The 24,241-nt window shown below is 47.8% G+C and overlaps 2 protein-coding genes across 2 annotated transcripts in view; both read right to left on the reverse strand.

The window, feature by feature from the left end:
• TRPC4AP (transient receptor potential cation channel subfamily C member 4 associated protein) overlaps positions 1-10,913 on the reverse strand; it is a gene marked incomplete at its 5' end in the record, with an annotated part of 36,387 nt that extends 25,474 nt beyond the window's left edge. Inside the window, one exon of the mRNA XM_083873493.1 lies at positions 10,776-10,913. Coding sequence (XP_083729619.1) covers positions 10,776-10,913 — 138 coding nt within the window. The remainder of the gene's footprint in view (positions 1-10,775) is intronic.
• Positions 10,914-12,390: 1,477 nt separating this feature from the next.
• LOC310915816 (ER degradation-enhancing alpha-mannosidase-like protein 2) lies at positions 12,391-21,981 on the reverse strand (the record flags this gene model as incomplete). Its single annotated transcript, XM_083872958.1, has 11 exons — positions 12,391-14,209; positions 15,160-15,281; positions 16,300-16,444; positions 17,141-17,265; positions 17,532-17,673; positions 18,810-19,021; positions 19,966-20,091; positions 21,130-21,235; positions 21,573-21,612; positions 21,684-21,794; positions 21,863-21,981. The coding sequence occupies 11 exons, from the start codon at positions 21,979-21,981 to the stop codon at positions 13,718-13,720; spliced, it is 1,740 nt and encodes a 579-aa protein (XP_083729084.1). The 3' UTR covers positions 12,391-13,717.
• Positions 21,982-24,241: the final 2,260 nt, after the last annotated feature.

Genomic DNA, 24,241 nt, shown 5'->3' on the forward strand with positions numbered 1-24,241 from the left:
TACAGATGCGAAGTATCTTAAGCAGCACAGGGCTTAAAGCAGATGTCATTTAGAGTACATAATCTCATTCTGTACTTTTATATTGATTGTGTATTTTTAAATGGGAACACATTAGCCTTTAAACAATTCCATTAGCAGGACTCCAATTGATAGGTCAGTGAAGGAGGAAATGGGTGCCCCGACACTATCTCAAATTACACTGGTCTAAGATGTAGAATGCTGAGGATGGAAAGGCTTCATTACTTGATGCATTCAGCCAGAAAGGAGTATTTCCTCAGCCAAGTCCCTGGAGTTACTACTGGTCACAGCAATGACCCAAACCACCAAGATTTACAAGCAGGAACATATCAAAGACAGACAGAAAACTCCCTCTGTAATCTTGGGCTGGTTGTAAATGGAGATCACCAACTAAATCAGCAGAACAACAAGGCTGGCATTATCCTGAGAAACAATCTGCAACCATAAAAAAGAACACTTGGCATTTGCTTTAATAGCTGTCCAAACTTTCTTCAATGTTTCTCCCTTTTCCCTAAAGTAGAAAAAAAACCCAAAAAACCCAAAAAAAAACAAAAAAAACAAAAAAAACAAAACAAAAAAAAACAAAAAAAACAAAAAAAAAACAAAAAAAAAAAAAAAAAAAAAAAAACCCAAAAAAACCCACAAAAAACAAAAAAAACCAACCAACCAACCAACCAAACCAAAAAAAAAAAAACCACAAAAAACAACCTTTAATATCCATCACTGTGTTTAACGCCTAAAATAAAGGTAACAGCACAAGACTAAAATATTCAGCCTAAAATCCACAAAAGATATTTTGAAGCCTTCCAGGTTAACACCAGATTTGTCAAGGAGGTGCTTAGGGCATTTAATTAAAATCCACCATCCAGTCAATGCTGACCAAACTTTAACTCCTTTCTTCTCTGATACTTCAGAGCTATTTACACCAACCCCAACAAAGGGACTCATCCTTGTGCGCAGGAGAAGGTAAAGCAGACAACAATTCCAGCAGGATTTTTGGCTCGGTTTATAAATGCTTTGTGTGCCCTCCAAATAAAAACAACAAAATAAAGAAAACCCCAAGCCTCTGGTCAGCATCGCAAGGCAAACCTTAGAAAACTGAATGTCCTGAGCTGAGAGGGACCCACAGGATCACCCAGCCCAGCCCCTGTCCCTGCACAGACACCCCAACAAACCCACCCTGGGCATCCCTGGCAGAGCTGTCCAAAGGCTCCTGGAGCTCTGGCAGCCTCGGGGCCGTGCCCATTCCCTGGGGAGCCTGGGCAGTGCCAGCACCCTCTGGGGGAAGAACCTTCCCTGATTTCCATCCTGATCCTCCCTGACACATTTGTGGATTTGCTCTTACTCTCAGGCTTAAACCCCTACGTTGTTCTCATTCTGAACCTTTATGTGGTTAAGTGACATTTTCCCTCCCACCTGCTTAAATCTCACTTCTTATTCTTTCAGCCAAGACATCACTCTCAGATACATCTCAGTGCACAATTCCAAAGGGCCATTCAATTCCTGATTAGACAATTATATGCAAATATAGTCCAACTTCTGACTGAGAATTTAACCCTTTTCTCTGCTTGTTATACAGGAAGACCAGAAAACTGATTCAAGCTGAGAACTCAGCCTGTCAATGTAGCCAATGTGGGTCCTCACCCTCTTTGTAAGATTCCCAAGTACTTAGGATTCTTTTCCTGATGAAATACCTAAATTTTTAGGTAAATAAGAACTTCAAGGGTCTTGAAGTACTAGGTTTTCTTGCTACAAGCAGTGATTGAAGCAGCATAAGCACACTTAGGACATAAAATTCTCTCCAGTTTTTACCTTTTCCCTGCTTTCTGAATGAGAGAAATCAACCAGCACTGCTGGAGAATGAAACAGTTTCCTTCCAAGCAGGCAAAATAGCAGAGGACCAAACCAGAAAGCCAAAATGATTTCTCATAATTTGGGCTCTGGGTCAGCTCTTGCAAGTTACAGATTCCATTTCCCCTTGAGATCCTGAGCACAGAGGGAGCCAAAGGAGCTCCACCACTGCCCCATCCCAGGTGTGGGAGGAGGACAAACCCACAGGCAGTAGGAGAAACAGGATTAATTGCTGGGCAAAGTGCACAGAGCAAAATGCCAGGGAAGGAGTCCAACTCTCCAGCTCCAGCTGATGTGGAAGATACCACAGGCAGGGATGACGTGCACAGACTGCAATCTCAGGTTCCAGCAGCACAGAGCAGAATTCAGCACTCAAATACTGTCACGAAAGTCCAAACCCCTTTAATTAACATTAAAACCTTGTGTTGGGTTTAACACCATATTGTTAATTACATATATGCTTCTTGGTTTGGGGCAGGATCCATCTGAGCCATCTCCATTTCTGTACTAGCAGGGCTTCCTCTCCCTGCCCCAGGCTCCAAGAGGCAGCCACAGGAAACTTTCAGAACTGAAATTCTGAAAGAGTGAAGCAAATGTTTCCTTGCTCTCATCATCATTTAAGTGCTTTCAAAAAAAAATTTAAAAAAAAGGTTTTCTTTCTCTTGATTTAACACGTCTTTGGTTTCACTGCAAGCTCTGACTTGTGGTCCCTGCTCTGTATTTGAGGCTACCCTGGATCTGGATATTTCCATTGTGGCCGGGTGGTATTTGCCAATGCAAAGATTTTGGATTCTGGGAAGGGATTAAAATTCAATCAGACTTTGTGGAGCTGTCTTTCTTCACAGCCATTTTGGTCAAAAACTGCATCTCCTGTTTTCCATAACAGCAGCTAGTCAATGCTTTTCATTTATAAGCAAAAATGCTTTTCTTTATGGGGAAATTTTACTGAATAGCAATCAAAATCAGCACTGGGTCTTTCAGGGCTCCTTTCCTCTGTGGAATTTTTTTGTCTCATACAAGCACAAAAAGTGCAATCCAACACTGATTTTCTTTATTCACTGAAAAGCTCTGGATGAAATACCTGAAATCTTGCAACAAAACTTGAAAAGTTAGGTATAATCTAGCAAGTAGAGGCTGTAGCAGCCCAGCTGGAAGAGGCATCCATTAAAAGCCAGGACCTCCCCAAGTGCTGGCAGCTGGGTTTGGAATTGTCACACCTTACTGCTGTTAGAACACAACAGAGTAAGGATCACTTCTGGGGAAAACAGGAGCAGCAGCATATAAATCTCTGTAAGAGGCAGGTACAGCAAACCAAACTGGTACAAACACCAGGGCTGTACACAGTCCCTTCCCAGACTGCTGTAACACATCCCAGTTCTGGCTCACAGACAGAGAAACCTGAGGGCAGCACACGGGGGCTCTCCAGAGCCATTCTGTTCCAGCCAGATCCCTGAACACACAGAGGCCACACCAGCTCATCCAGAGCTGCCAGGCTGTGTCCCAGCCCAAAGCTGTCTGTACAATCCTGGTTTTACACATGTGGTTTCCTGAATGCTGTTCCCCAGCCAGGTGATCACCACCTCCCCAGGACCATCCACATCCCCCTGCTCCAGCCGTGCCGTGACACCATGACAGTATGGATTTGCTGGAAGGGCAACTAGAGACCTTGGAGAGGATTTAAATTCAGAGATAAAAAACGTGTCACCAGCACAGCCATGACTGCAAGGAACAGACTGAGTGGTTTTCTCTTTAAAGACTCCCAAAGAACTGGAGCTCAGGATTTCCCAGGAGATTACTCCAAAGACAGATAACTACCATAGGAACACTTTCTGACAACAGTTTCAATAACTTTTGTGCATAATTTTCCTTGACAGTATACAAAGGGCTGAAAAAAGACACTGCACGCAACTCTAAGTATTTATTTTGAATCTCCTTCTAATCTTACTGTCTTTTAAATCTTTTCAAAAATGATAGAATAACAAGCACAGAATGCCCTGACTTGGAAGGGACACACAAGGACTGTCAAGCCCAGTCCCTGCACAGACACCCCAACAACCCCACCCTGGGCATCCCTGGCAGAGCTGTCCAAAGGCTCCTGGAGCTCCGGCAGCCTCGGGGCTGTGCCCATTCCCTGGGGAGCCTGGGCAGTGCCAGCACCCTCTGGGGGAAGAACCTTGCCCTGATATCCAACCTAACCCCCCCCTGACAACATCGATTTGCACGGTGGTCAATAAATAACTATGAATAATACCTGCATCTGCATGAAGCTATACATTGGTATTTGCCTAAATCCATGGCTTGATGAGTCTAGTCTTCCTTTCACTTGTCCCCTTCCACTCTGCTCCTCCTCCAGGCACAGCCACTCCAGCAGCACAGGAGCTGCTCTTCCCCCCTGCTCTGTGTCCATGTCCTGGCAAATGCTCAGCATTGTGCCACCAACATTGTCCTACCAGCATTGCCAAAACATTTTCTTACTGTCCTGAGATCTCTTGGAGCTGAAGTTGCTCCCAAATCCATTCTCCTGATGTTGGAACTGGGCACTGAGAATTTTTTTTCCTTCCCACCTCTGCTCCTGCACTGTGACAATTTTCCTTGCACTACAAAGCAAACCTCTGATTTTCCTAAGCTTGTCCCCACCCCTGTGCTGAGCTGTGGTCAGAGACACCTCTCAGTGCTCTCCCAAAACTGCCAACATACCAAAGGGCCAGCGGTGGTGACAGCAGCCGAAATACCAGGAGCTCATCCTCCCTTTGCTCTCCAGGGAAGGGCAAACAGTTTCCTGATAAAATTGTGTCTCTAGTTCACATTTTACCCTTCAAACATTTCACTGTCTTGCTGAGTGCTCACTACAGGAGGGCGTTTGCTGTCATCTTTCAGAAAGCAAAACCAGTGACTCAGGTGTCCAGGCATCCTTCACAGCACTGAAGGGTTCCTGCTGTGACAGACTTCACAGCTATGACACATCACTGAGAAGGTTTTTAAATTCAATTTCTCATTGCAACCATATATTAAGACTGGAAGAGCTCTTAAGAAAAGCAGAATTTCCATTCTCGGGATTTTCCATGAGCACTTCTGAAGTATATGTTCAAATGTCCTGAAAGTTTAAAAGGAAATGGGCACAAGATTAAGGATCTCAACAAAGAGATGCAAGCACATGGTTTCTATGTATTTTTAATAAAACTGAAGCCTTTCCGTACCCTTTCCTTCAAGTCTTTTAAGCTGTACCTTTAAAAAAACTCAGGAAACTAATATTTGTGCAATTAAATGTTTAATTTTCCTCTGAACAGTAATAACTTAGGAAGTCATCTCTGACAGACTGCCAGGAGAATGATTATTCAGGATTTTAGGGAGTGCCCCACCATCCCAGCTCTGTACTGCATTTTCCTTTCCAGTCACTAACAACCATCCATCAGCCTGGATAAGCTGTGTCCTTCCTCACACAACTTTTCCCACAAAAGCCTGTAACCAAGGCAAATGACCCTGCAAGTTTTGGTCTTAACACAACAGCTTCTGCAGGAACACAGCTGCTGGCCCATGGAGCCATTCTGGAAAGCATTCCAAGGGAGAAGCTGAGAACTGCAGCCCTGGGGCAGAACACACTGTGGTCAGTCACCAGCTGAGCTCTGATCAAAAACAGGACAGAGCCCCACAGACATTAATCCTAAAAGGAAACTCTGCTGGAGAAATTCATGTAGGAGCACTTATGTCCAGCATCTTTCCAGCTCCTTGATTCTTCAAGCACAGCTCAAGATTCCCTTAGCTGGATTTAGACTCTCTGTTTCTCCATCCTCCTCAGCCCTGCAGGGAGCCCTCCCATCCCTTCTCCTGCCAACCCCAAAACCAGGCATGGACCCAGGGACACACTGTCCTAGGATAAAACATGCCACAGCTTCCAGCCAGGCCTAACCATTCCCACAGCTCCCAGACTACAGCTCTTCTCACCAGAACTGGAAGGAGAGCTGGTCTACCAAGACAAGGTCTCCTGAATCTCCAATCCCCACAGCACTTCCCAGAGCAGGACAATTCCAACACAGACCTTTGACATCAGCAAACTCTCCGAACTCACTAGAGGATCTACCAGATCGGAACAGAGCTACTAATGTTTGCTTTGCTGACCTTACTCTCATAGAAAAATAAAAATCAAAAATGTATCAACCAATACATATAATTATTGAAAATTATATTAACATCTGAGTTATTACTTTTCCTTGGAAGTTCCTAAGTTTCTTCCGTAATTAATTCTGAAAGAAAACAAAATCTGTAGGGCTATCTAAGAAAAAGCAGATGGTAAGGAGTATCACATCTACCTTTTTCTTTGCACTCATCTTCAGCCACACACAAAAAAAATAAGACAACACAGCTTAAGTCTAACACAGCCACTTCCTGAGCATTTCTAGTGCAGGACAGAGCTCTGGTCCTGTTACGTAACAAAAGCACGTCCAGGCTTTCCAACACTCCCCCACTGTCCTCCCCTGAAGAGGCCTAAGCCTGCTAACACCCACACAATTAGAGCTACTCAAGTGGATTAGATGTTGTTTTGTCGGTGCTGTTCTAAGGAGGAAATAAAAAGCTGACTCAAAACCAAAATCTTTTCTCAGGGTTAGGAAGCTACTCCTGCTGATAACTTGCAATGGCAGGAGATGGAAATCTGGATGTCTGAGGAAGAAAATGTTTTCTTTCCACAGAGTTTTTTTTTAGAGTGGATAGGGACTATCCTGCTAATGGAGGCGTCTGCTCCTAGGGACAGCAAAGTATGAAATACAGCTGGAAAAATGGACTCCTTTTTTCCATTCTGACTGTTTCAGCTAAGCCTTGGCAATCCTGCGAGGGTGAGAGCAGCACTGACGCTCAGCTCTTGGGATTGCACCAGGAGCACTTCAACAAATCCCTGGTTAGTCCATTATTACACTGCTCTGTCTACAGGGATTCCCAGAGCTGCACCTAAATATCTTCTGGTTTCATGCCATATCCATGTTGTTCACAGCTGGCTTGCAGCAGATGAAGTGTGTACCTTCTGGCTAAGCGGATTTGAGCTTGATCAGCTGAGCCAGAGTGTTCTTGGCTTTCAAGGAACTGCAGCACAAAACCTGTCCCAGAGCCTGTGATCCAGGGCACAGCTGTGCCCCAAGAAGGACAACACACCAGGCCCCTCACAACCAATATTCCTCCTTATTAGAAATGTGTCACTTGTGGAAAGCCGCTCTGCTGCTGGCTCACCAGCACCTGCAAAGCCCTTTGCACTGGCTGTGCTCGGGGCAGGGCAAATCCTGAGCCAAGGTTATGCAATCTGACACCAACACTGAGGCTTGTGTGCAGGGCAGCAGCTGATGCCAGCAATATGGATAAAACCCATACAGGAACAAATAATAGCCATATATACTGAAATCTGCTTTAGCTAATCAACTTCTTATCACTGAATCATTTAGATTGGAAAAGACCTCCAAGACGGTAGACTGTGACCGATCCCCACCTTATCACACAGCCCAGAGCACTGAGTGCCACATCCAGTTTTTTCCTGGATATCTCCAGGGATGGGAACTCTACCAACTCCCTGGGCAGTCCCTGACAATGCCTGAACCATCCTTTCCAGGAAGAAATTCCTCCTGTTGTCCAACCTCCCCTGTCACAGCTTGGGGCTGTTTCCTCTTGTCCTGTCCCTGTTCCCTGGGAGCAGAGCCAAACCCTCACCTGGCTGCACTCTCCTGTCAGGGGGTTGTGGAGAGTCAAAGTTCCCTCTGAGCCTCCTCTTCTCCAGGCTGAGCCCCTTTCCCAGCTCCCTCAGCCACTCCTCATATGACTGACCCTCCAGCTCTGATGCCCTTCTCTGAATAACTTATTATTAATAATAAATCAAGACACCAACTGGCAGGGAAGCCAAAGGCTCTGGGTAGGTGAGCACAGCAGGAACACAAAAGGATCCAGATTTCAGAGCCTCAGCTGACCTCAAAAATGCCAGATATTCAGGGGGCTGCTGCTGTCAAAAATGCTTTTGTGTCCCTGTAAGATCAGAGTGATGAACTTTTAGGTGCAGGCCTGTCAATAGTGATCCTTCCCAGCTCACAGCTAAGCCCCTACTTTCCTCACACAAAAATGGATCTTGAGATCACCTAAGAACAGTACACAAAGCTTTGTTCAGGGTAAAAATGCCATTGCTGCTCATGGCAGGCACCCCAGCACGAACTGTGTTCCCCAATCTCCCTGAATTAACATCTGGAGAAGGGTTTCCCCTCCTCACAGGACACCAGCAGTGCAGTCCAGGCAGTGCATGAGCCAAAACTTCCCTCCAAAACACAGCTACGAAGAGCTTCAAGGACACTCTCATGACTTGCTCTACACCTCAACACAGCAACCTGACCCGCTCTGCAGGAGCAAATCAGTTGAGAAATGTAAGCAAGGGCTTCCACGCTGCCACCGAGGAGTCAATTGCACAAAAACAGGGAATGTTTTGATAAAATATAGAACTTAAAAAACAAACAAACAACAACAACAACAACAAAAAAAACCCAGCCAAAACTCCCTTGTGCTTCTGTAAAAGTTACATCAAAGTGTTTTATATCTAGATCGTCTACAAACAAAAAACGGATTCAAGGTGAAAGTACAGAGACAGGGATTTATAAAGTACAAAATCATTCAGGGAGTTGTTTTTCCCCCCGCCTTGGCTTAAGTGAATCACAGAATGGTTTGGTTAGGGAGGGACCTTAAAGCTCATTCAGTCTCATCCCCCTGCCATGGGCAGGGACACCTTCCACTATCCCAGGGTGATCCAAGCCCTGTCCAGCCCAGCCCTGGACACTCCCAGGGATCCAGGGGCACTTGTGCCAGGGCCTCCCCACCCTCACAGGGAAGGATTTCTTCCCAATATCCCATTTATCCCTGCCCTCTGGCAGTGGGGAGCCATTCCCCTTGTCCTGTCCCTCCATGCTCTTATACAAGGTGATTTAAGATATCCTCATACAGCATTTATGAAGTGCTGGGAGCTCTGTGTGCCCAAGCTTTAACGCCCAGGGCAGTACAAGGATGCCAAAATTTTTCAAGTAAAGCAAAACAAAACCCCAGCAACAAAACCCCCACCTCATTCTTGGGCATGATAAGGTGTATGCAAACAACAGATGTTTCCTTGACTGCTATAAAAGCTTAAAAGCCCAAAATGGAAACAGCAGCACTGAATTTTTCAGGCAAAGCCCAGAGGTGGAAGCACCATCATGGAAACAATAGAGGTGCATAAGTTTGGAACAGGTTTACCTGACTGAAATTGGGAGGTGTATGAAAGAAAGGGTATAGAGGTGGACAGGTAAGGCAGTGAAACAAAGTTTGTCCACGTGCTGTAGGAAATCCACTCCTAAAACAACCCCCAGGAAAAGAGTCAATACAGGTTTCTCTTCATGCAAATTACTGGCTCTTCTTAAGGACTAACCAAACTTGCAGTTGAGGAAGCAGCAAAATAAGGAAAAAAGAGCCGTAAAAAAAACCACCTGCTTTTTTACCTCTCTGCTACAGAAAAAGAGACAGACATTCATGATGAATGTGATGCCTTAGGACTTCAGCTTTTATATTTTTTCATATATTTGGAATCCTGTAATTCTTTAGTGTATAACTCTAAACTTCATACACAGTGTGAGCTGCTGCTTTCCCAGTTTGGTCAGACACAACAATTCCTCTCCAGGCCGGGGGATCAAGGACATCTCACTGCCTCAGGCCCTGAGAGATGGAAACAAAACTGAGTTGGGGGAACAAACTTGGGGTAAATGATTCATTACCTGAAGCTGGAATTGGAAGATGAACCCCCAATATGCAAATGGACCAAACTGATAAAAGTGTGCAAACCTGTGACCCGGGGTCCATTCTGGGTACAGACCCTGGGGGGCTTTATCTGCCTGAAATGTACCTGAAGGCCCTTCAATAAATAAAACTGCTTTTTATTCCCTTAATTCTCTCTGGCTTCTGTTCTGAGGTAGTCCCAAAAAGGCATGAAACAAATCTTCTCTTAATAATTCCTCAGAATCTTTGTTTATGAAGTAAAAAGGTGTTGTCTGCACTAGTAAATTAGAGAAATGCCAATTTCTATTCCATACTTCAGCTCAATAAATCAGCACCCGAATGCAAGTTCTTCATCTCACGTTTCATTTTCCAAGTCTTTGCCCCATTCTGCATTTAATCTTCAAGAAAAATGCCAATTATTCTCCAGAAAAAGAAATAAATAGTCTATTATCCTTGAGCAGCTTCTCAAAAAAAAAAAAAGCCAACAGCAGCGCACCACAGGCACAGGCCCGGGGTAAGGAAGGAGCTGATTTCATTCCTTGGTATTTCCCAGCATCATCAACTGGGAAAGATGACAAATAAGAAACAGACCTGGAGCAGTTCCTCACAAAACCACCTGCGTTACAGAGCTAAAATGTCTCCTAAGCCCTAATACCACGAGGCTGCCTTTGTCCAGGAAATACGTTTAAATTTCGATGCTGCATTGTTACAGTCCCGGGCAGAGCTTCCTTTCTTCGCGGGGAAGGCCACCCCGAGCGGAGAGGCGGAGAACGGCCGGAGGAACGCCTGTGCTGCTGCTCCCCGGAGCGCCCCGAGCGCGGCTGGGGCCGGGCGGGGGCACAGGGAGCACCGAGGCCCCGAGACACCCCTGTGCCGCCCCTCAGCACCGGGCACGGCCCGAACACCTCCGGGCAGCTCCGCAGCGCCGAGCCCGGCCTGGGAGCGGCCCTTCTCCCCGCGCAGGCCCCGCCAGGCCGCCCGGGCTCTCGTCGGCCCCGCAGCTCCGCCAAGGCCCGGGCAGGAGGCGCCGCAGCCCCGGCCCCAATCCCCGCGGGCTCTCCCAATCCCCGCGGGCTCCCCAGGCCCCGCGGCCCTCCCCGCTCCTCCCGCCCGGCCCCGGTGCCACGGGCGGCCCCGCAGCGCGTTACCTGCGCCCCGCGGGTCAAGCCGCGGCCGCTGAGCTGGCCGTGCCGCAGCTGCGCCAAGATGTTGGTGGTGGCGGCGCGGGCCCCGCCGGTGGCGGTGGCAGTGCCGGGCCCCGGGCCGCCCCCCGCCACGGCCGCCATGGCCTCCGCGCTGGGGACACACACGGCGATCCGCCCCCGGCTCGGCACGGCTCGGCTCGGCCCCTCCGCCCTGCGCAGCCGCGCCGCCGCGCGACAACATGGCGGCCGGAAGGGCGCCCGCCGGGGGCGGGGGGCAGGGCCCGCGGCCTCAGGGGCGGTTTAGGCTGGGGCTGGGGCTGGGGCTGGGGCTGGGGCTGGGGCTGGGGCTGCCTCGCCCGGGGATTCCCTCCCGCCAGCCCAACTGCTGCCTTCAGTGCCACCGGGGTGGCTCCGTGTCCGCTAGGGCACCTTTAGTGCCACCGGGATGTTCCTATGTCCACTTGAATACCTTTATTGCCACCGGGATGGCTCCGTGTCCACTAGGATACCTTTATTGCCACCGAGATACCTTTATTGCCACCGGGATCCCTCTATGGCCACTAGAGTGACACCTTTATTTCCATCGGGATGCCTCTGTTTCCGCTGACATACCTTTATTTCCACGGGAATGCCCCTATGTCCACTAGGGTACCTTTATTTCCACCAGAGATGTCCCTATGTCCACTGGGATACCTTTATTTCCACCGCGATGCCTCTATGTCCACTAGAATACCCTTATTTCCCTCAGCAAGGCCCAGCCCACACCGTTCTCTGTTTAAAGAAAAGCTCACCAAAAACTCCGATCATAGTTCGTTTTTGTTTAAAAAAAGGCTTTGTAAGATGGAACAATGGGATAAGGGAGAGTTGAGGCTGTTCTGTGTTGTTCTGAGTCACCCAGCCCACAGCACTAATCTGAGATAAGCTCAGTTGGTCATACCAAAGTTTCAGTTCCTGTCTGGGCCATTGACTTGGGCTCAATCATCTGTGTGGGTGCCTTCCAACACAGGCAAATCTGGGAATCTAATCAAGATCCATCTAATTAATCACAGTAGCCGTGGACAGATGAGTTCTCTCATCTCCACCCATGCTAAGGAACAACCCCATCTCCTGAGCCTCCAGCCCCTTGGTTCTGCTGCTGGAAGTTCTGGATGAGGGTACCAAAATGCCCTGGACAGGAGGGATCAAAGGAGCTGGAGATGTGCCTCCTGTCCTGTTATTTGCCTTACAGCTGGGACAATGCTGCGTTTCAGGACCTGGCCCAGCACTGAGCAAAGCTGTTGGAGAAGGCCTGGGGTTTGTTTTCTGCAGATTAAGCAATGCAGAGCATGTGAGATGGGAACAGCTGGAAAAGAAAACAATAACCTAAAGTGACAACCAGGAGCTACTAACAAGAGCTTCATCGTTGTCCAACAATGCCTGGGTTTGGGTGCTCCTCTCTCAGAAGGGCTGCAAGGGCTCTGTCAGTGCAGAATTCCTGCACTGTCCCAGCTGCCATGGGAAAGGACACAACCAGAAGCTCTGTATTTTACCAGTCCTGTCCAGTTGGACAGTATGCCTGTCCAACACTGCAAGTGTCTCTTACCATAGCTCATTCACAACTGCAACAGGACTTCAACCCTGAAGGATAAAATAAAAAATTTATTTAACTTTACAGCACTAGTACAGGCCAAAACAACAACAAAAAATTATTCTCAAGGCAACCAAACAGCAGCACAGAGTGGGCACTGGTCCAGGTGTATTTAAGTATTTCACAGGGATTTATTTATCCTGTACCCTCTAGCCCACTCAAATAACTGCAGCTTGTGTGTAGCTTGCTGCAGACTCCTCACTTTCCAGCAGGCTTGAAGAAAGTCCATCACTTTTCTGCCCCCCTTTTTGTTTTTCCTTTAGAAAGAAAAGCTCTTGGTCACAGTGATTCCTCTTTTTCTGGTCACTGCACACACCTGTTTGAAAGACACCAATAATGTATTTAAAGGTTTGGATATGCTGAGTCAGCTGAACACCGAGAGGTTCATGAACATCTGTTCAGCTGCACCAAGGCAGAGCTGCAGTTTCAGTCTGGGCTGAGCCCCCTTCCAGCCAAGCCTTGTGCCTGTTCCTGTTCAGCTCAGCTGGGGCACCCTGGGAGGGGCTGCACTGACCGAGGTACAGTGAAATGCATGGGGCACAAAGGAAAGTTAGAAACAGGAAGGAAATGGGGAAATAAAGAGATAAGCATGTAAGATTCTTGAAAAAGAAAGCAAGCTACACTGTGGAATCAAACATCTTCTAGGCCACCCAGTTTTTTGTCCAGACATTACCTGGACATTCACTTAAGTGGTTTTCAGGCAGGAGGTGCTGACCCACACTGATCTAAAACAGGGGGACTGAGCACTTTTCCATGTTCCAAGTGCTCCTCTCCCCCCATGCCATCCTCCATGCCCAACAAAACTGCCAGAGCTACAAATCTGAACCTTCGCCTCAAAACAAATAGGTTTTCTCCACTGGGCAGCTATCTTTCAGCAGGAACTACATTATAAAGTGACCAGAGATAGAAGATGGAGCACACAGAGAGCTGTAGTGAAGTTACAGTAATTCCTGCTTTTCTCCTTATGATGAGAAATTCAGGTTCATTTTTATAGAACAAAGTAAGCTGGGGTCTTTCTGTAAGCCTGTAAAAGTCACAAAATGCAATAAAAAAGGTACATTTAACATGTAGACCTTTCTTTTTCTGGATACCTGTTTGATATTCAGGCAACCAACTGCTTTGAGATCAGCAGCTCGACAGCATTAACAGCTGGTATTGGAGTCACGAAAGGAGCAGTAGCAGAATTTAATGGGAAGTTGTTTCACTTCATAACAGAATTCACATTGTGAGGTACCACACTTTCCATTATGAAACTACAAAAATATATTCCCAGAATCTGAAACGAGTTCAATAATTTAAACTGATGATACAAAGAGGATCAGGTGTTATCTAGGAAGACCTGTCCCAGTACTGCAAGCTTGGAGTTAAAAGATTGACTGGGGCAGCTCAGGAGGGAGTGTGAGCTTTTTTTAGAATTTCTCTTCTCTCCAGCTTTCTCTGAAGAGGCATCCTCAGGATCTTTCGCATTTTCCCCTTCCCCACGGTCAGGAGCTCTTTTTAGAGTGAATTTTTTGCTTTTCTTCCGTGAGTAGAACTCCCTCATCAAGTCCTCGACCTCCCACTGCTCCTGTTTGCGCTTCCTGCAGCAGTGCAGGGCGGCGGGGTCGATGGGGTGGGCCTCGGTGTTGAAGATGTACCCGCCGGCACTGAGGACACACTCCCCGAATGGCGTCACCACCACGTCAAAGTCTGAGCCGTCATTGTGGATGAAGTTGTCTGGGTCAAACAGCAGGTACAGGTATTTGATTGTTTCAGCCAAGAAGAAGGATTCCATGCGATTGTCCAGCCTGTGGTCCCTCAAGTCTTTGATCTACAAGAGAAGAAACAAAGTGTGTTACAGTTACATTGAATTCAGTAAGTTATGAATTTAGGGAGAAAAATAAAACCAGCTTGGAATTAATTTCAGTTAAACAGCACAGTATGACACCAACTCACTCTGTATCTTAACACAGAATGGTTTGCTTTGGAAGAGACCTTAAAGGCCATCTCAATCCACCCCCTGCCATGTGCAGGGACCTCTTCCACTATCCCAGGCTGCTCCAAGCCCCAATGTCCAACCTGGCCTTGGACACTGCCAAGGATCCACTTGGGACTTGGACATTTCCAGGAGCAGCCACAGCTTCTCTGGGCACTCTGTGCCAGGGCCTTCGCACCCTCGTGGAGAAGAATTTCTTCCTAACATTAAACTCATCCTCAGTTCAGTCTGGGCAAGGAGAAGAGCTTCCCATCATCTCCCCACTAAAAAAAAAAACAAACCATAAGGCTTTTACCTACTTACTCCCAATATTTTAAAAGAGTTTTTTCTAAAACAGAGCTTGACAACATGTTTGAAATCCTCTATTAAATAACTTTATAGAAATCACTCCCTGCACTTCTTGTGTGTCTAACCAGATTCTCAAGGCACAGTGGGAAAGCAGAATCACACACCAAGCAGGAGGTGCCTGTACAAGAGCCTTCCTGCTCAGCTGCAACACCTTCTAGAAATGCAGTAGAAGCTTCTGGTGCTTTCCCATGTTTTGAGCTCTGGGGCAACAGCCCATGATAGAATTTGGCCCACTGTGAGGAAGCTATGACTAGAAACATGACCAGCAATTACCAGAGCAGCTTCACAGAGAAATACAAGGGGCTTGTTGGAACAAAGTCACATTTTCCCCAAAATGATTGCTTGACTCAATGACAAAACATTACTCAGGAGAGCACCTTCTGAAAGCTGATTTTTAGCAGCCCTTCAGCTGCCACAGCAGACGATTGAGCACTCACAGTTGCAAAGCCACAGTCCACCTTGCTGATTTTCTCAATGGACTCCACGGCATCCCTGCCCAGCTCCAGCAGCGTGGGGTCTCTCGTGGCACGGTACAGGTACATCGCACTCTCAATCAGCTCTGCAAGACACCCCACATTGCAGCACAAACATTATCACACCACACACGCAGCCAAGATGAGCGATACCTTGAGCTAATTTAAAAATACTTCAGCATAATCAGGTGAACAGCCTGGCTTGCCTGGCTCCAAGCACAGATTTTCCTTTTTCTAAGGATGTGCTACAAAGAAATTCCCTCTAACCAGCCTGCAGCAGCTCAGGTAAGAGTGACTAATGCCCCCTCCCACGTCCAGCGAGTGGGAGAGAAGCAAGAGACAAAAAGATTAATACTCAGTTGTCAAAGTTAAAAAAAATGCTTCTGAAAAGGATTACAAACAAGAAATTCAATCCTCAAAATACAGTTTTTAAACAATACAGTAGAAATACTCTATGCAGACAACATAAGCACCGTGCTGTGTTTACTTACTAAAGAAACAAGTCTTTAACAGCTTTGATAGTTAGGACTGATGAGTATTTTTAGTAGATTTGTCCAGTGTGGATGTCACTCAGACCAAGAGGAAGTTAATTATTCTCATTTACATTTATGGACCCACTAATCTAGTTACATCTTTTTTTTGGTCAGAGTTGTAAAAGATGAGAAAAAAAGAGACCTAATTTCCTTACAGTATCACAGACAACATAGAATCCCTTCTAGATGCAGAACTGGAACAGTCTATTCACACTCACTTTCACTTCCTGAATTTAAAGGACACAAGGAGTCCCTTTAACATTTCCCATGACTGAAGCACCCCATGCCAGACAATCTAACACTTAGCCATGTCAAATCCCACACTGAACAAAACTTTTTACCAGGCCACCTTTCTATAGTAACACTATGGTTTGCTTCCTGTTTCTTTCCTGTCTTTGTGAGTGGGGGAAAACAAAATGTGCAGCTTTAACTCTGTAAATCCCTGCTCAAATCCATGCAGGAACTGAGTCAGAGCAAAACTGGGGAGGGAATTGGGGTGTTAATAACATTTGATCTCCCACCCAGAGCTAAAGCAGGAGTTTATGTCCCTTTTAATTTCAGTTCTGTTTACCAGGCCTGAGTGGATATCCTTCCCTCTTGTCCACTGTGTATCCCTGGGGAATGTTGTAGAACTCGGGCAGGCCCCCAAACTGCTTCCAGACCGTGTAATAGTTGAGGAAGGTGCGCATGGCATTGTCCACATCCCCAATGAGGCTCTGAGGGACAGGAAACAGCAAAGAAACATGGCAGTCAAGGAAAACCAGCACAGGAACTGATGCAATAACACTGCTACAGGCAAAGAAATACCCAGTGACAGAAATGGGTATTTCAGCAGGTCTGAGGGTGTAACTGATACTGGGGCACAATGCCTTAAGAACAGCTAAGACTGAAAATGCTGCTTTTCTGGTTGGTCACATTCCCACACCTGAAATAATATGACAACTGATTTTTTTTTAAAAAAAGGCTGTGTTTCTTCAGTCAAATGTTTTAGCCAATCACAGCATCCAATTTCTTAGTTAGGAAAACAAAGTCTCAGTCCAAACATGAAGACTGATGAGAAAGTAAAGCTCTTAATGGAAAGAAATTCACACAAATAAAACATTTGTGAGGAGACAGAAAAAGGAGTGGGAGTTTTTTTTCCTTGCATTCCCATTTGGATTATGGGACCACTGTCACTGGAGTTTGCTACAACAAAAGTACCCTCCCATCATGCTAAATGGGAGCTTGTAGATAAAACCAACATTTTCTTCAACATCATCTTCTACAGGCTCAGGCTACTGCAGATTTCACAAGAGAACACACCAAACTTTTAAACCTGAACAAACGAGGGTTATATTTGTAACTTTTTGCTTGAAGGCCAGCCCCTGACAGATGAACAGAATCATCAGGTGCTGCTATATGACAGCTCTTACCTGCAGGCCTGGCCAATAGGCCTCCAGGGACTGGAACACAGGCATGGACACCGTTCCTTTGTACATCTGAACCCACAGGTACCAGTCATCAAACTTGGTGTAATTTTTGATAGCTTTGTTATATTCTGTAAAGAAATAGATGGGTAGGTAAGCCATCTGTAACAAAAAAAAAAAAAAAAAAGCTTATTTTTAAGAATGAGAGAAGCCCCTTCTTCACGTGAGCCATGTTCAATGACTTCTCAGGGTGCAGACTTTGATAACTCTCTTATCACAGACTGTTCAAAAGTATTTCAGCAAAGCCTTCAGAACAGTCTTGAATGCGCCCCATTAGATCCTTCATCTCCTCCTGGCACAGGTGCTGGGCCCCTTCCCACAGAAAACAAACACTCACCTAAAAACATGGACATCAGCTCCTTGTCCTGCAGGAGGATGGCTCCTTTCACCAGGTACTCGAAGTAGGAGTCCACCCCCGCCCCAATCCCAGCATCCTGCGCCACCCACTTGGCAGTGACCACATCAATGTGGTTCCCCACCTGCAGGGAGGGAAGGACAAGGAGAGAGGGACTTGAAGCGACACAAGAAATCCTGGTCCTTTTTTTCAGACCATCAGTTTCACACATACACAATGTCCGTTCCAACCAGCATTTTCTCCATTACAGGACATATTTATCAGCATCAGGGAAATACAAACTGTAGAAAATACAATTTACATGCTGATACTGTATTTTATATATATAATAAACATTTTATGCTTCCAATATCAACGCTTCACTGGCCAAAACAACATGTTGTAATGCTACTGTAAAAATGCACAATTTCAACATGAAGTGCCTGCCCCTAATTCTGGTCTTACAAAAGAATACAGAAGGATGGAGAGGTGCAGACACAGAGACAGAGGCCAAGAATGTCAAAGGCACAAGAGCTGCCATGTTAATATTTGAATAGATGCTGGCACTCTTCAGCTTGTGAACAAACCCAGCTGATGGAGAATTAAATACACAATCATGTCTTTCTTAGCAAACAGGAAAAAAAGCCAGCAATGACTGAGGATTTGGGGTATAAATCAAAAATAAATAAATCTCAGAGCAAACAAAGGGAAACATTTCTTCACACAGCCTATGGATAATTTGTGGCAATAAACACAGGGTATAAATAATTCTGTTTCACTTCACATATGCAACATCAAGACTTCACAGAGGTCAGAAAAGCAGCAATAGAAGAGAGCAGGAGACAGTGAACATGGAGATAATTCTGCCAGCTCTGGATATCGCTGAACCCCAGAGCTGTACAGGCTGGAAATCTCTCAGTGCACTTGCCATGCTCTTGTTCTCTTCCCCAGGCCTTTGTCCCACCAAGCATCAGACAGACCTTTCATTTAATCTGCTACAGCTGCTGTCACAAGAGCTGCAGCACCCAGCAGGAGGCATTTGTCTCCCAGCCACATCTGGTGTGGGACAGAACAATGGGATAATGTTGGGCTGCTCAGTAAAGCAGGGATGGGGATGCTGCAGGTGTTCAGGAACAATGTCAAACATGAGCCTTCAGCCCATTTAGGAGCAGTGTGGTTATTTATCCATCTCCTCTCTGTTGATGGTTGTTTATTTAGAATTGCAACCACAAAGCTACACAAGAAGCAGCCCAGCACATTCCAAGTGCATTCCTCACTCACCAGCCCAATGTCCGAGCGATTTTTCCACAGTGCCTTCAAAGCCTTCCTGGCAACGTCCTCGAACACTGGGTCACCAGTCAGGTGGCTTAAGGTGGCAAACTCCACTATAAACGTGCCAATTCCAGCAGTGCAGGTGACTGGGGTCTCCCCAGGGTTCACTCCATGCAGCAGGTTCACTGTGCCATAGGGCATCCCAGTTGGGGTCTGGAAAGCTGAAACACAGGATTTTGGGGTCACAGGGGTGCTCAGTGCTGTGTTTAACAGACTCTCAACCAAACAGGCCTCACATCCCACTGCACACAGGCAGGAAGTGGGTCTGCAGGAACTGCAGAGAACAAAATGAGAAGTGGAGTGTGATCCTGGGAGGGTCAGAGAGGGTATCCCAAGGTACACACAGTCCTGGGAAGGTCCTGGGGATTTCTTCCACCTTGCCACAGCAGCAGACTGCATCCCTACATTTTTTACAGCAGAAGCAAGGTGGTCACTAAACACACTGGCCAGCAAAGAGCAAGCAGTGAGGCTGTGATAATTCCATGGCTGCACACAAGGGAACAGTGCCATGCCAGGAGGGCACACAGCCCAGCTGCAGCCCACAAACAGCACAGCAGGCAGCATCTTCTTGTCTTTACAAGCTGCTGTCTCACAGCCTTTATTTACTATCTATATTAAATGTATTTCCCCACAACAAGCAACAAGCACACTGATGTGCTAAGCACACACAGCACTTGGCATGCACACATGCAACAACATCCTCCCTACAAATTAAACTTGGAGCATTGAGCTTGGAGCTCAGGGACCACAGGACTGGTTTTGGAGCTGGCTAGTAGGTACCTCACCTGTCAGGAAACCTGTCTTTCAAATCAAGACATTTCTGTAACCTCCCTTTGGGGAATGGGAGATGGAGAGGGAAATGGCAGCTGTGTTTCAGGAGGAACACAGCTGATATCTGTGCAGCAACATTTCTGCTCTCCAATCTGTGCTGCACAGTACCTTGACCCCTCTGAGAGATACAAGCCAGGAAAACAAAGAATTGTCAAATTTTTTAGTTTTTTTAATTGTTTTTTTAGTAGGTTGCAGCAGTGCCTCTCCCATCCCAGGCAGCAGCTGACACAGAGCAGTGACACAACACAGTGACCCAGAGCAGACAGGGGCTCACCTGGCAGCAGTTTGCGAGCTGCTTCCTCAGCCATCCTCAGGAGTGGCCCCGAGCACGGCCAGCCGGCCTCCACCTCCAGCCCCGCCTTCCTGGAGAGCAGGTGAGCAGAGAGGAGCCCGCCCACCACTGCAAGGACACACCACAACCCGTTACACCGTGCGGGGAGGAATGAGGATCTAAGTCAGACCCACAAAAGAAGAGTGATTTGTTTCTTGCTGCTCGTTTGCAGGGCAGCGGAAACGTGTGGAGTGACAGCTTCAAATTGACAGAGGACAGGGTTAGATGGGATATTGGGAAGGAATTGTTCCCTGTGAGGGTGGGGAGGCCCTGGCACAGGATGCTCAGAGAAGCTGTGGCTGCCCCTGGATCTCTGGCAGTGTCCAAGGCCAGGCTGGATAGGGCTTGGAGCAGCCTGGGACAGTGGGAGGTGTCCCTGCCCTGGCAGGGTTGGGATGGATGATTTTTAAGGTCCCTTCCCACCCAAACCCTTCTCAGATTCTATGATATATTTCTTTTTTTCTAGGAAGAGTCAAAAATCTCCATGTGACAGCAGCTGTGACTCATTAGCTATATTTAACTGTTAGCTATTCCTTATACAGCTAATACAGTTATATTAGCTAATATTAGCTAATACTAGATATTTCACAGGCTTGTCCATAGTCACATAACAACCACAGAGAAATTACACTGCTCCAAAAACTAGCACAGCAATATTTGGCAGGACAAACAACAAAAGCATAAGTAACAGATCTGTGCCCTGACAGTGTCTTTTAGCTGGATGGCAGTGAAACAGTCAGACATTCAAGGTGCAAGACCCCAAAGGCCTTTCTGATTTTGAAGAAAAAAAAAAAAAAGAATAAACCTAGAAATTAATAATCTCTACTCCAAAACAATACGCAAAAAACAAAAGGATAAAATATGTATGCTTTCAGTGTATTCCAAAGATGAAAACCTCACACCAGAACACTGAAAGTGCCACATCTACTTCTGCTTTTGTTGAGACAGGAAGCAAAAAGGGATGTGCAAAGACTGAAAGGAAATGACGTTTGTTTGAGACTTTTCTCTTACTCTGCATCCCAAATTCCCTCTGACTCTCCTCACCACCACCTGAGACTCGTACAGGAAGGAAACCCAACACTAACCCCAGAGAAAACCCCACCTCACCCCGAATGTTTGTTTCAAAGACAGATGCGTTGACATCAATATCGAAGTCCACCCCGTCCTGCAGCACGTTGACAACTCGCTGGAACTCAGAAACATTTCCCAAGATCTACAGGGAAACAGAATCAGGCTTAGAGTTCATGGAAAAACAAAGAGCACTAGTTTGGTTTTACTCTTCTGTGAAATCATTAACTACAGACAGTACTAAAAAACTGATAGTTTAATCTTGTTTCAAAACGCTTTTTTCACACACTTTAGGTCTTTTCTCCAGAGGGTGTCAGGAAAGGGGCGCTCTGCCACTCCTCCCAGGAGTGATGCAAAGGGAGATGGAAAGTTCTTAGGTCAATGAATAACTGACTTTTGACACCATTACATAAAATCCAGGTGTACAGGTGGCACAGAGGCCTTGAGCAGGCTGTGGGCACCCAGGGCTGGCTCCTACTCACCAGCAGGGTGTCCAGGGCGTCGATCAGGGTCAGGGAGAAGCTGCGGAGGAGAGAAGCGAGGTGAGACCCGGCGGAGGGGACGGCCCATCCCCACCCGGGGCCGGCCCTTACCTGCCCCAGGTGTCCTGCCCGTCGCACGTCAGCGGCCGCAGCTCGTCGTAAGGGAAGGCGCTCTCCAGGTAGTGCTCGTAGGCGTGGTAGAACATGGCCCGCACCCGCTCCCTGCGGCACAAGCACGGCGCGCTCAGCCCCGGCCCGGCTGGGCCCCGCACCGCCCGCTCCGTACTCACCGGTAGGAAGCCACATCCAGCCCGCGGGCGGCCGCGCCGCCGCCCGCCGGGAGCCGCAGCGCGCAGAGGCAGAGCAGCGGGCCGAAGAAGCGCTGCATGGCCGCGCCGGGGCCGCGCATGGCGGAGCCTCTCGCCCGGGTCCCTCGCCCGGGTCCCTCAGCGGCCACCGCTCCCCGAACCCCCCGCTCCCCTGCCCCGAGCGCCCTCAGGGCCGCCTCAGTGCTGGCCCCGCCCCTCCTCCCCTTCCAGCCAATGGGAGCGACGTTCGCCTCTCTTGACCCCCGCCCTGCCCCGCCTGCCAGCCAATGGAAGTGCTGTCCAGCCCCGCCCCATCCCGACTGCCAGCCAATGGAAGAGCTGCCCAACCCCGCCCCGCCGCCCCCGCCAGCCAATGGAAGAATCTCCGCTCCTCTCGGCCCCGCCCCCTCACCCCCTCCAGCCAATGGGAGCGGCGAGCGCTCGGCGCAGGCGGAAGCGCTGGGAGCCGTGAGGCGGCATCCGGGGCGGTGCGGGAGCGCGGAGAGAGCGGGGCTGCTTTGGTTTGGGGTGCCTTGGTCTCTCTGGGGGTGTTCCTGCCGCCTCGGCGGGACTGTGGGGCCCGGGCTGCGGGAATTACCCCCGGGACTGCTCGCAGAGAAGCGGGAGGTTCCTGCGATAGCTTTGAGGAGGCTGTAGCTAGCTGCCTTGATGGCAGGAAAGAGCCCGAGCGGGGAGGGCAGTGGCGGAGCGGGCCGCGCTTTAGGTGCTGCTCTCAAGCCTCAAAATAAGGATAACTTAAGTGCAGTGACGCTCCCATAGAAATGAGGCGTTGCCACCCGGGAAGGTGCCAGTGCCGTGTGGGACGAGGCCGCGGTGCCGGCACCGCTCCTGTGCGGCTCCTGTCGGGAACTGGGGCCGCAAATGGGCCAGAACATTTGTGAAGCGACTGGGACATGGCTGCCCTCTGAGATCTCTCCTGACAAAGCCCCTTCATGCTGTTTCTCCTCGTAATCCAAACCCAGCTCCGGGTGCGGTTTGTGTGATGCGGCAGGAGCTGCTTTGGGATCCGTGCACGGGAGTCCTGCAGTGGTGACTCCCTCCTGCCCTGGAGCTGGGCACAGAGTGTTCCCTGTCTCGGGGCATTGGGGGGATCCAGGACCCCGGGGTTGAGAGCTGCCTGGTTCCCTGTGAGGGCACCGAGTCCCTGGGGTATCCATAACTTCCCGGACAAGCCGTAGGTATGGGATGCCCCATCCCTGGCAGTGTCCCAGGCCAGGCTGGACAGGGCTTGGAGCAGCCTGGACAGTGGAAAGTGTCTCTGCCCATGGCAGGGGTGGGATGAAATGGGCTTTAAGGTCTCTCCAACCCAACCCGTTCTGGGATTCTGTGTGAGCTGTGGCTCACACCAGGAAAGGTTCTCCAGCATGGTCACACTGATTTTGGCGCTGAAGCATTGATTTAGACGAATTAAAGTCTTTAGTTAAATATTGCTGAGGTAAAGTAGCTAAACTTCCCTTTTGTTAAGAGAAGCCAGACTGAAGGAACTGATAAATCATTGAAGGAACTGATAAATCATGGAAGCTGTCAAACTAGGCTTTTACATCCTGAATAATCAATAGACCCCCATGAATACAATACAATCATAAATCAAACAGTCCTGGAAAAACAGGATTCAGCTGTCATGTAACACTAAAGGTTAAAAAATCAAAGAGAGGAAGACCCATCTTACTTCATTATTTTGAGACCCCACCCCATAAAAAAGACCACCGATCCATTTCAAAGAACAAACCACGCATGCTTAATGGCTTTTTGGGCTAATTACCATACGAAGCGAGGAATGGGATGTACCAGAGTTATGAATATGCATTTGTGTTTTGGGTGTTCAATACTCCTGTAGATAAAAGACCCTGTGATAATCTGTAAATTGCGCATGTGTATTTGGGAGCGATCCTGCATGCTGCCCGGCGTCGTAATAAACACACACTTTCTAACTTTAAATTGTTAGAGAGTCTTTGTCCATCATAGTTGGATATTGGTATTAGATCAATATTCATAGTTTTTTAATAATTCAGCGCCCTGCAGTTTAACCAGAACCATGAATTTCAACATCAGAACCATTGGCTGAGCTCTCCCTACACCTGCATCTTTAGACTTGGATTATCCACACCAAATCCCTGTTGGTCTTCCCACTTATGCCCATAAATGAGGGAGTGACCCAGGCTGGGAGAGCAGAATGAAGAAAAGTGATGAATTAATCCTTTAGATGGCAGAGGTGCAACACTTAGAAATCAAAACTAAAACACTTTGCTTGCAGGAGAGGAAGGGGCACAAATAACCCAACACTGTCATCTCACGGCAGCTTTAGACTCATAGAATGATTTTCTTTGGCAAAGACCCCAA

The sequence above is a fragment of the Zosterops lateralis genome, assembly GCF_965231275.1.
Source record: "Zosterops lateralis genome assembly, chromosome: 16".
Classification (NCBI taxonomy): Eukaryota; Metazoa; Chordata; class Aves; order Passeriformes; family Zosteropidae; genus Zosterops; species Zosterops lateralis.